Below are 11,888 nucleotides of genomic sequence, written 5' to 3'. Positions count from 1 at the left end.
TAGGGGGTAGAGTGAGAGAGCCAAAGTCTCTGCTGGCTGGATTCATGTTGCGATTGTTCTCACTTCATATTTCCATTCCTGTTCACCTCCACAAAAAATAAAGATCAAGGACTTTTGCTGATCCTGTCTCCGGCTGATTAAAAAGTACCCTGGGTGCTAATGTGGTCATCACATACAAGCTTAAAATTCAAGAAATTTCTGAACCATTTATTTAACACACATTCATGTATTTGTTAGTACAAGGTTCCATATAAAAGTTTCATGATACTAACATAAAAAGAAACACTCACTGTGCTCAAGGAACTTAGATTTTTCAAGATAAAGATAGCAGGAAGGTTGAAGAACATAATATTCACATAAAATAATCCAAAGTAGGATGCTATAAGTATAAAGTCCGGACTAGCTCTCTGGAGGGTTTTGGTATCAGCCAGAGTTCTCGATCTTAGAAGAGAAGTGAAGAGATGGGACTCTCATGGATGGTTAAACATGGAATTCATTTATTCCCAGTTCTTTCAGCTTTATATGCCCTAATACCCTTACTTAACTATAGCACACTGTGTATGTGCTAATTATGTACTGCACATTTTGGACCATATAAACAACTTCCTATTGTGTGTAGAAGACTCTTTGCCAACTGGTATCACTCTGATTTAATTACAACATAAGTTGTCAATACCGCCTGATTTCTCAGGAAGACGGAGAGCCCTTAGCAGAGATGGGGAGCCGAAGCAAACACTGTCAGCAGGGTTCCTTTTACTGGATTAAGGAGTCTCATACCTTGCCCAAGGTTCCTCTCTATCTGTGGCCCTCTACACATAGGGAGAGAGACCCAAAGTCTTCTGGTGATATTCAAGTAGACTATGAAAGCTATCACCTTATTTGTCAGAGAAAGCACCAGGGAGGAAAGATCACCTATGTTGAAACTTAAAGGAAGATAAGACTACTTAAAAGAGAAGATGGGAAGACAATGTAGAGGATCACAGATAGTGGGGGAACTCTGGGTGAGGTATAAGACCCTTCAGCCCAGAGGGAACCTGCTGATAATGTCTGGTTCTATCCTTATCTCCCCTTGGTGATGTCTCAGCTTTTCTGAGAAGTCAGGAGGGCATGACAACCTGTGTTCTACTTGATGCAGAGATACTTGTAGCAAAGAGGCATCTACATAATAATAGAAAGGTGCTTATGTGGCCCTGCATGCTCAGCGTCCTATAATTGGAGCATGCCTAGTTTAGTTAGCACATATGCAGTGCTATAGTGATGTAATTGTACTAGGGTATTTAAGACTGAAAGAACTTGAAATAAACAGACTTGTTGATTGACCATCCATGTGGGTCCCACCTCTTCACTCCTCTCCTAAGATCAAAGACTCAGGCTGATACCAAGATCCTCCAAGAAGATAGTCTGTATACTACAAGAGAGTATGCTGTAGATATAAAATATCTCCCTCACCGATACCTTAGTTTTGAAGCAAAAAGGATATTGGAGACCATTCAATCTTATAGTTTCATTTCAATGCTGACAAAATTGAGGCCCAACAGTATAATTTTGTCTAAAACTGCTAATTAAAACTATATGAATTCAGATTATATGATTCCAAGTTTGGTAATATTTCCTATATCTTATACTGCTTCTCAGTTCTTTGTAATAATGTTACCTTTTACAGATCACAGAATTGTACAATATCAATAGAGAGATCTAATTTAACCTATAGATCTTCATTTAAATTTTTTTATTGTAGCAAGTTTATTTATTTTTAATATACATTGCTTTATGAATCATGTTGCTAGAGAAAAACCAGAGCAAAAGAGAAAAAGCATGGGGGGAAGATAAAAAAAAAAACCAGAAAAAAGTGAACATAGCATGTGTTGATTTACATTCAGTTCCTTCATTCTTTTTCTGGATGCAGATGGCATTTTCTATCTAAAGTTTATTGGGATTTCTTTGAATCACTGAACCACCGAGAAGAGACAAACTTTCATAGTTGATCATTCTTGCTGTTATTTTGTACAATGTATTCTTGGTTCTGCTTGTTTCATTCAGCATCAGTTCATATAAATCTTTCCAGGCCTTTCTAGAATCAGTTTGTTCATCATTTTTTAAGGAACAGTATTATTCCATTAACTTCATGTACCACAACTTAGTCATTCCCCAATTTATGGACATTCACTAATTTTTCATTCTTTGCTACCACAAAAAGAGTTGCTACAAAAATTTTTGCACATGTAGATCCTTTCCCCTCCTTTATGATTTCCTTGGGATACAGACCCAGTAATGGCACTGCTGGGTCAAGTGGTATGCATAGTTTTATAGCCCTTTGACCATAGTTCCATACTGCTCTCCAGAATGGTTGGATCATTTCACAACTTCACAAACAATGCATTGGTGTCCCAGTTCCCTATATCTCCTCCAACATTTATCATAAGCTCTTTCTGTCATCTTAGCCAATCTGAGAGGTGTGAGGTTATACTTCAGAATTGTTTTAATTTATATTTTTCAAATCAAAAGTGATTTAAATTATTTTTCATATAATTGTAAATGGATTTAATTTAATCATCTGAAAACTGTTCATTCTGTTAACCATTTATCAATTAGGGAAATACTTTTATCATTATAAATTTGATATAGTTCTTTATATATTTTAGAAATGAGACCTTAATTAGAAATATTGTCTATAAAAATTTTTTTCACAGTTTTGTACTTACTTTTTAATTTTGTTTTCATTGACTTTGCTCAAAAACTTTATAATTTAATGTAATCAAAGTTGTCCATTATACCTTTGATAACATTCTCTACATTTTTGGTCATAAATCCTCCCTTCTTCAAAGATCTGATAGGTAAATCATCCATTGTTCTCCTGATTTTTTTTAATGATATCATCCTTTATGCTCAAATTATGTATTCATGTTGACCTTATTTTGGTATGGAGCATGACATGTGGGTCCATGCCAACTTTCTGACATTATTTTACAATTTTCCCAGAATTTTTTTGTTAAATAGTGTGCTATTTTTCCAGATGCTATAGTTTGTGGATTTATCAAATACGAGCTTGCTATAGGCCTTGATTATTGTACCATGTGTATCTAATCTATTCTATGAATCCATCACTTTCTTAGCCAGTACTAATAATTTTTATTACTGCTGCTTTATAATATAATTTTAGGTTTGCTACTGCTAAACCATCATCCTTTGTATTCTTATTCCCTTGATATTCTTGATGTCTTTTTCTTCCAGATGAATTTTGTTATGAATTTTTTTCTAGTTCTATAAAATAATGTTTTAAGAGTTTGGTTGATGTGACACTGAACAAGTAGAACAATTTAGGCAATCCCTTTTATTTTATTAGCTCAGCCTACCCATGAGCACCTGATATTTTTCTAAATGTTCAGATATGATTTTATTTATGTGAGAAGTATTTTGTAATTGTGTTCACATGGTTCTTGGGTTTGTCTTGGCAGGTAAATCCCCAGGTGTTTTATTTAGTCTACAATACTTTTAAATGGAATTTCTCTTTTTTATCTCTTCTCGATGGGTTTTGTCAATAATATATAGAAAGGCCAATGATTTGTGCGGGTTTATATATTATGCTAAAGCTGTGAATTGTTTTCAGTAGAGTTTTGTAAGATTTTCTATGATTCTCTAAGTATATCATCATATAATTTGCACAAAGTGATGGTTTTATTTCCTCATTGCCTATTCCAATTCCTTTAATTTCTTTTCCCTTTCTTACCATTAAAGACAATATGTATAGTACAATGTTGAATAAGAGTGGTTATAATGAGTATCCTTGTTTCAGCTCTGATCTTATTGGGAATGTGTCCAGTTTCTCTCCATTATGAATAATGTTTGCTATAGGTTTTAGATGTCTACTGTTTATTATTTTAAAGAAAGCTCCCTTTATACCTATGCTCTCTAGTGTTTTTAATAAGAATGAATGCTGTATTTTGTCAAAAGTTTTTTGGCCTCTATTGAGATTATCATATGATTTCTGTTGGTTTTGTTATTGATATGGTCAATTATGACAATTGTTTTCTTGATATTGAAACAGCCTTGGATCCCTGGCATAAATCCCACTTGGCCATAGTATATTATTCTGGCTGATAAGTTGCTTTAATCTCTTTGTTAATATTTTATTTAAAATTTTTGTATCAATTTAATTAGGGAGATTGGTCTGTAATTTGCTTTCTCTGTTTGGCTTTTCCTGGTTTTAGTATAAGTGCCATATTTGGGTCACAGAAGGAATTTAGCTGTACTCTTTATTTACATATTTTTCCAAATAGTTTACATAATATGGGAGGTAATTGTTCTTTAAATGTTTGGTGGAATTCGCTTGTGAATCCATCTGTCCCTGGAGATTTTTTTCTTAGGGAATTCATTAATGACTTGTTTAATTTCTTTTTCTAAAATAGGACTATTTAAGTATTTTATTTTCTCTTCTATTAACCTGGTTAATTAATGTTTTTGTAAATATTCATCCATTTTGGCTAGATTGTCATACTTGCTGCCATAGAGTTGGGCAAACGTTTTTAAATTATTGCTTAAATTTCTTTTTCATTGGTGGTAAGCTCACTCCCATCATTTTTGATGCTGGTGATTTGTTTTTTTTTCCTTCCATTTTTTCTGATAAAAATTAACCAAAATTCTATATATTTTGTTGATTTTTTTCATGAAACCAATTCTTAGTTTTATTTATTACTTCAATGGTTTTCTTAGTTTATTTTTTAAAAATTAATTTATTCTTTTAGCTTACAGGTATTGTTTTCTCATCTAGTTCTGTTTTTTTTTTTTCAATAGAAATGACTGAAAGTCTCTTATTTAATTGAGGTTCCATCTCCTTCCTTGATGATTCTGAGTCTTTCTGGGTAGTTAATTCTTGGTGGTAACTCCAGGTCCTCTGCCTTCTGGAATATGGTATTCTGGGCCATCCAATCCTTTATTGTAGAAGCTGGCAGATCCTGAATCCAAGTCAGATATTTCTGATATATCCATTTTTTAGTTTAGGAAACTGAGGTAAATAAAGTGGAAATGATTTGTCTAAAGTCACAAAGCTGATAAATGTGTAAGGCTGAATTTTAATTTAAAACATTCTGACTCCAGATCCAACCCTCTGTCTATTATACAATTAACTACCTCAGGAATCCTTTCAAGTCAGATGCCTGGAGACGACTACTCTATATCATGCTTGAAGAACAATTAAATCACTAAATGTTTGTTCACTGATGATGGTAGTGATGGTGGTGGTGGTGGTAGTAATAATGAAAATAGTTAACATTTACATTACATTGCATTAAAATTTTGCAGATTATTAAACACATTTTCTCACCTAATCTTTACTATAATACTGTAAGGATAGGGGCCTACTTTACAGATGAGGAAACTGAAGATGAAAGAAGAGAAGTGTCTTGTCCTGGATCACATAGCTAACATTAGTCTTAAGTGCATTTGAACACAAGATTCCCTATAATGTCAGAGCCAGGATTATAACTCAGGCCACTAGTTTTAGAAACAGAATGACACTTGGATAGCATCTGATCCAAATAACAGAAAACTCCAGAGTCATAAAGATAATAAGAATAAAAGTAGCTCTTTCACCTAAGTTCTCTGATTTTATATTCTGTGGTCTTTCTGAAACTCTATGCTAATAGTTCCTAATTCAGTTTTTTTTCCAGTTATACAAATTATCTTCCAGTCTTTGCCCTCATGTTTCCCCTCTAAATCCAGGCCATGTTCTAAAAGATTATAATAATTGCCAGAGGAGACAAACTATACCTAATATATAAACTAAGCTCATTCTTGGGCTTTTGTAGATGTGTGGCTATGTATATCACTGCATAGGATCAAAGTGTTAAATTTAAAGTTAGAAGAAGCCTTGGTGGATTTTGAATAGAATTCTTCAATTTTCTAGATGAAGCACTGAGGTCAAGTGTTAGGATTCTTACAAGGTGCTAAGTAAGTGGAATTGAGGAGACAGTGGTTAAATCTAGTTTAGCATTGATTTAATCCTACAACAAATAATGGTTTCCTATTGATATAATGATTGGTATATACTCAGTGTGGGGTATATAAGGAGAGGTCTCAGAGCCATAAAGGACAAGCCCACTAGAAGCTCATTCAGAGGAAGCTAGAGGCAGAAGCTGGCAGAGGCAAAGGACTAACGGCAGAAGCTCTTGGGACCAAGGAGAGAGATAGGCCTCTATTAAAGCTAACCAGGCTCCAGGAAAAGAGACAAGAGTTTGAAGGAAACAATAAAGGATTTGGACTTTAACTACTGGCTGCATTTGGGGTGATTACACAGAACTGAAACTAAGGCAGCCTCCAGAAGTCCCCAAGAAACCTTTACCCAGAGAACATTACATTTTAAAGAAGAATATTACAGTAAAGAATCGTTAAATTACTTGGTCTTATTTACATGGCTGAATTTTACTAACAGTCCAGGACTCTATCCTTTACATCATGATCAATATTCTGAAGGGGAAAGACAAACTTTGGTCTGTATAAGTTCAAACACTTTAATTGTAATTTCAGGTTGCATGGGAATCATACTTGACTTCTTGATCAATAAGTTCTTCTTTTCTGAGTCTCTTGATTTTTCAACATTCTTTTTAGGAAAAAATGCCATAACAACTAAATCTTCCTATTATCCCTACCCAAGAAGCTCTTGGAAAGAAAATGCAAATCTAAGCTACTTACCTTACTCAGTAGATGATGATAATAGTATTATAGGCAGAAAGGTAGCACACTGGATAAAGATTTGTAATTGAAATCAGAAACACCTGCGTTTGCAACCTACCTGAGAAACTTAATAACTATGCACCAGTAAGCAAGTCACTTAGATTCTCTGTTTCTTAGTTTCTCTATCTGTAAAATGAGATGGTTGATATTGGTGGCCTCTATATAGTCTTTTGCATCACAACATATGATCCTGCAATACTAGCTAATATTTACATGCCCAGAATTTTATAGCTGATCTCATTTGAATGTGCTTTTTTTGTTATTTTTAAATTTTAATTCAATTTTCATTTCTAAATTAACTTCTTCCTTCCTCATTTTTCTCTACTTTTTCCAAGCACATGTAGTCAAACAAAACAAATTCCCACATTAGCTGCATCCTTCTCCAAGAATGTATACTTCCATAAGACTTTGAGTCTATCAGGTTTTTGTCTTAAGCATACCATGTTTCATCATGGGTTTTCTGGAACAGTGTGTCATTTTTTTGATCAAATTCTTCAAAATTGTTCTACTTTACAATTGTATTATTGTACACATTGTTTCCCCAAGTTCTGATCATTTCCCTTTGTATCAATTCATGCCCATTTTATTTTCACAACAATCTTCTAAAGGATGAATTATCATCACTCCCATTTTACAGATGAAAAAACTGAGGCTAAAGGAGTTCAAGTGGTTGGCCTAGGGTTTCATACCTATTAAGTGTGTGAGGCAGGATTTAAATACAGGTTTTGCTGATTTCAATTCTATCTGCTCTTCCATCTATTTTCTTCCCAGGTATGTTTAATTCATATTTTCCTTGCAATATAGGCAAATGTCAAGGAAAATGTAATAGGAAAAATTATATAAAATCACAGATTTGTTTGGTAAAATGGGACTCTGAATGTCCTATCTTACTTATTTCTTTGTATCTAGATAAAACTATTCCAATAAATTATAAACATCTTGAAACAAGTCAATTTTTGCCTTAAAGATAATCAACAAAACATGATTATATACCAAAAGCAGCATGAAGAAAAAATGAGACCAACATGTTTATTCTTGCATCATAATGCAAGATCACTGCTCTTAAGAGAATTTGTCCTGATCTTATTCCTGTATAGGTGAGGTTGGAACTTCTCAACCCAGTTCAGTAAAACCACACTCAGAAGATATAAATCATTTCTTGTTGAATATTTGGAAGACACGATCCCTAATTTGCTTGGTCCTAACACCATAGATAATGGGGTTGAGGGCAGGTGGGACCACAACATATAAATTGGCCAAGAGGATATGAATGTAGTGAGGCACATTCTTGCCAAACCTGTGAGTAAGGAATGAGAATAAGGCTGGAGTATAGAAGGCCAACATAACACAGATGTGGGAGCCACAAGTGTTCATGGCCTTGAGCCGAGCATCTTGGGATGGGAGGCGAAAAACAGCCTGGAGTATCCTGATGTAGGAAACACCAATAAGAATCACATCCACAAATACTATACAAATGACAATCAAGCCATAGATAATATTGACTTTGATGCTGGAACAAGCTAACTTGGCAATACCCATGTGTTCACAGTAGGTGTGAGGAATGTGATGGGAATTGCAGAATGGCAGCCTCAAAACAAGATAAATCAAGGGAAGCATGAAAGTCAGGGACTTGATTATGATGCCTCCTGCAATTGCTCCAATGGTCTTATTGGTCAGGATGCTGGTATATTTTAAAGGATGGCAGATGGCTACATAACGATCAAAAGCCATGGCCAAAAGCACTGCTGACTCCATGGTGGTAAAGTTGTGAGCAAAGAACATTTGGGCAACACAGCCTGCCAAACTTATTTCTCTGAAATGAAACCAGAATATCCCCAGCATCTTGGGGATGGTGGCTGTTGACAGACCAAGGTCAATTGTAGCTAACATAGCCAGGAAATAGAACATGGGTTGGTGAAGATTCTTCTCAGTTTGTATCACAAACAGAATGGTGCAGTTTCCTAAAAGTGCAATTAGGTACACAGAACCAAAAGGGAAGCCAATCCAAATATGGGCAGCTTCCAGCCCTGGAATACCAATTAAAATGAAAGAGGAAGGTTGGATGTGAGTATTATTACAAGGGTACATCCTGCCAAACTTTGGTGTCTTTCTTATTGATGGGCTGACCTGGAGGGAAAAATAGATACATATAAATACAAATACAAATATATATATGTATATATACACATACATATATAATGTGTATATTACATCCCCACCCCTATATATCTACATATATATACATGTATGTATATATATATATATATTCAAAGCTTAGATTTGGATCATTACATAGAAACGAGTGATAACATTTCCCTCTCATTTTTTATTTCTAAGGAAAAAGACTTTGAAGACCTATATTACCAGCTTTAATCTAGATGTTTTAAAGATACCTTTCTTTCTGTCTCCCATGGAATTGCTACTTCTATAGGGAATAATATTACCAACATAGTCCAGCTGCAAGATATAGAAAGAGAAATTACATTTAAAATAATTGTAGATAATATAAAGTATTTTAGAGTCTATCTGCTAAGGCAAAGTCAGGAACTGTATGACCTCAATTACAAAACACTTCCCACACAAATAAAGTCAGATCTAATCAATTGGAAATGTATCAAGTGCTCCTAGGTAGACTGATCAAATATAATAAAAATGACAATAATACCTAAATTAATCTACTTATTCAGTGCCATATGAATCAAATTCCCAGGAAATCATTTTACAGATCTAGAAAAAAAAAAAAAAAACAAAGTTCATCTGGAAGAACAAAAGATCAAGTAGTAATTGATTAATGAAAAAATACAAATGTACCAGACCTAAAACTATATTATAAAGCAGCGGTCATCAAAACCATTTGTTACTGGCTAAGAAATAGAATCGTTAATCAATGGAATAAATTAGATTCACAGGACAAAAGAATCAATGACTATAATAATCTTGGGTTTGATAAACCCAAAAACCTCAGTTTTTGGTATAAGAACTCACTATTTGACAAAACTTGTTGGGAAATTTGGAAATTAGTATGGTAGAAATTAGACATTGACCCATACCTAATACCCATACCAAGATAAGGTTTAAATGGTTGGTGATTTAGATGTAAAAAGTATATTACAAGTAAATTAGAAGAACAGAGATAGTCTGTCTCTCAGATCTGTGTAGAAAGGATGGAATTTGTGCCTAAAGAAGAACTTGAGTATATTACTAAATATAAAAAGGATAATTTTGGTTATATTAAGTTAAAAAAGTTTTTGTACAAATAAAACTAATGCAGACAAGATTAGAAGGGAAGAAATAAACTAAGAAAAAAAATTTATATTACAAAGTTCTGATAAAGACCCAGTTTTTAAAATATATAGAAAACTGATTCAAATTTATAAGAATTCAAGCCATACTCCAATTAATAAATGGTCAAAGGATATGAAAAGACAATTTTCAGATGAAGAAATTAAAACCCTTTCTAGACATATGAAAAGGTGTTTTAAATCACTATTTATCAGAGAAATGCAAATTGACAACTTTGTAGTACCACTACACACTTCTAAGATTTGCTAAAATGACAAGAAAAGATAATGATTAATGTTGGAGGGGATGTGAGAAAATTGGAACACTAACACATTGTTGGTGGAGTTGTGACCTGATGCAACCATTCTGGAGAGCAATCAAACTGTGCATACTTTTTGATCCAGCTGTGTTTCTTGTGGACTTATAGATCATAAAGAGATCATAAAGGAAGAAAAGGACCCACATGTACAAAAATGTTTGTGGCAGCCCTTTTTGTAGTAGCAAGAAACTGGAAAATGGGTGGATGCCTATCAGTTGGAGAATGGTTGAATTAAGTTATGATATATGAATGTTATGGAGTGTTATTGTTGCATAAAAAATGATCAACAAGATGATTTCATAGAGGCCTGGAGAGACTTACATGAATTGATGCTAAGTGAAATGAGAAGAACCAGAAAATCATTGTACATGCCAACAAAAAGTTTATACAAAGACCATTCTGATGGTCATAGCTATTTTCAACAACAAGATAATACTGGCCAATTCCAATGACCTTGTGGTGAAGAGAGCCATCTACACCCAGAGAGAAAACTGTGGGAACTGAGTGTGGATCACAACCTAGCATTTTCATGTTTTTTGTGGTTGTTTGCTTGTATTTTGTTTTCTTTCTCATTTTTTTCCTTTTTGATCTGATTTTTCTTGTGTAGCATGATAATTGCATAAATACGTATATATATATATGTATATATATATATTGGATTTAAAATATGTTTTTAAACATGTTTAACATCTTTTGGATTACCATCTAAGGAAGGGGGTGGGGAGAAAGGGATTATAATTTGGAACATAAATTTTTACAAGGGTCATTGTTCAATAGTTATCCATTCATATGCTTTAAAAATAAAAAAAAAAAACTTTTAATTAAAAAAGATGATTCCTCAATGCCTTTCATTATTATTTACTTTCCCCAGCTGTGTTATTATGAATTATAAATTCTAGGAAGGTCACTTGTCTAGAAATAAAACAAATTGGGATTAAATCATGGACTAGCTACTATCTAGCTTTGAGTACTTCTTCCCTTAAATAACTTTTGTATTCCTTCCTTCCTTTTCTATTTGGTAGACATCACACAAGTCTTGAGTGTTACTCTTATCTGACTGTAATATTGTAATAACCTCATAAAAGATATTCATAACTTTAAGTTCTCCCCACTCCAAACCATCTTTCATGACGTTGAAAAATTGAGATTTTCTTATGCATATATCTGATAATATAATACCTTTGTTCTGAATTGTTCATCCCTCTTGCCATATATTAAATTAAATTCAAAATCCTCGGCCTGAAATTAGTGGTCCTTGAAAATCTAACATCATTGTCCCCCTTTCATTCTCATATCATATTCCTACTCAAACTTAATGCTACATCAAAATTGGTTTGCTTTCTGTTCCCATCAATTCTTTGCTTCCCCCGCACCTCCATCACATCTTAAATATGCTCTCTCTTATCTGGAAATGATCTTCCTTGCTTACTCATTTGGATGTTATGCCCACCCTCTGGCAATACCTCCCAGTAACATTGTCACTTCCAAACAATATTTAGAAAATCAAAATAAGTTTGTGAACGGATTTCCTAAGAATCCAATCTGAGGTCTGCTGAAG

General features: G+C 33.7%; 1 protein-coding gene across 1 annotated transcript; it reads right to left on the bottom strand.

Moving 5' to 3' along the window:
* Positions 1-7,881: 7,881 nt before the first annotated feature.
* LOC100933918 (olfactory receptor 52E4-like) lies at positions 7,882-8,817 on the bottom strand. Its single transcript, XM_003766909.1, has one exon. It carries the CDS (start codon positions 8,815-8,817, stop codon positions 7,882-7,884), a length of 936 nt encoding a protein of 311 aa, XP_003766957.1.
* Positions 8,818-11,888: the final 3,071 nt, after the last annotated feature.

Source organism: Sarcophilus harrisii, chromosome 3 (genome assembly GCF_902635505.1).
Source record: "Sarcophilus harrisii chromosome 3, mSarHar1.11, whole genome shotgun sequence".
In the NCBI taxonomy this organism is placed as follows: Eukaryota; Metazoa; Chordata; class Mammalia; order Dasyuromorphia; family Dasyuridae; genus Sarcophilus; species Sarcophilus harrisii.
This window is presented reverse-complemented; position numbering and strand designations above follow the sequence as displayed.

Bases quoted from the DNA above. Each gene is read 5' to 3' on its own strand.
- LOC100933918 (XM_003766909.1), bottom strand. From the start codon at position 8,817: ATGTACCCTTGTAATAATACTCACATCCAACCTTCCTCTTTCATTTTA.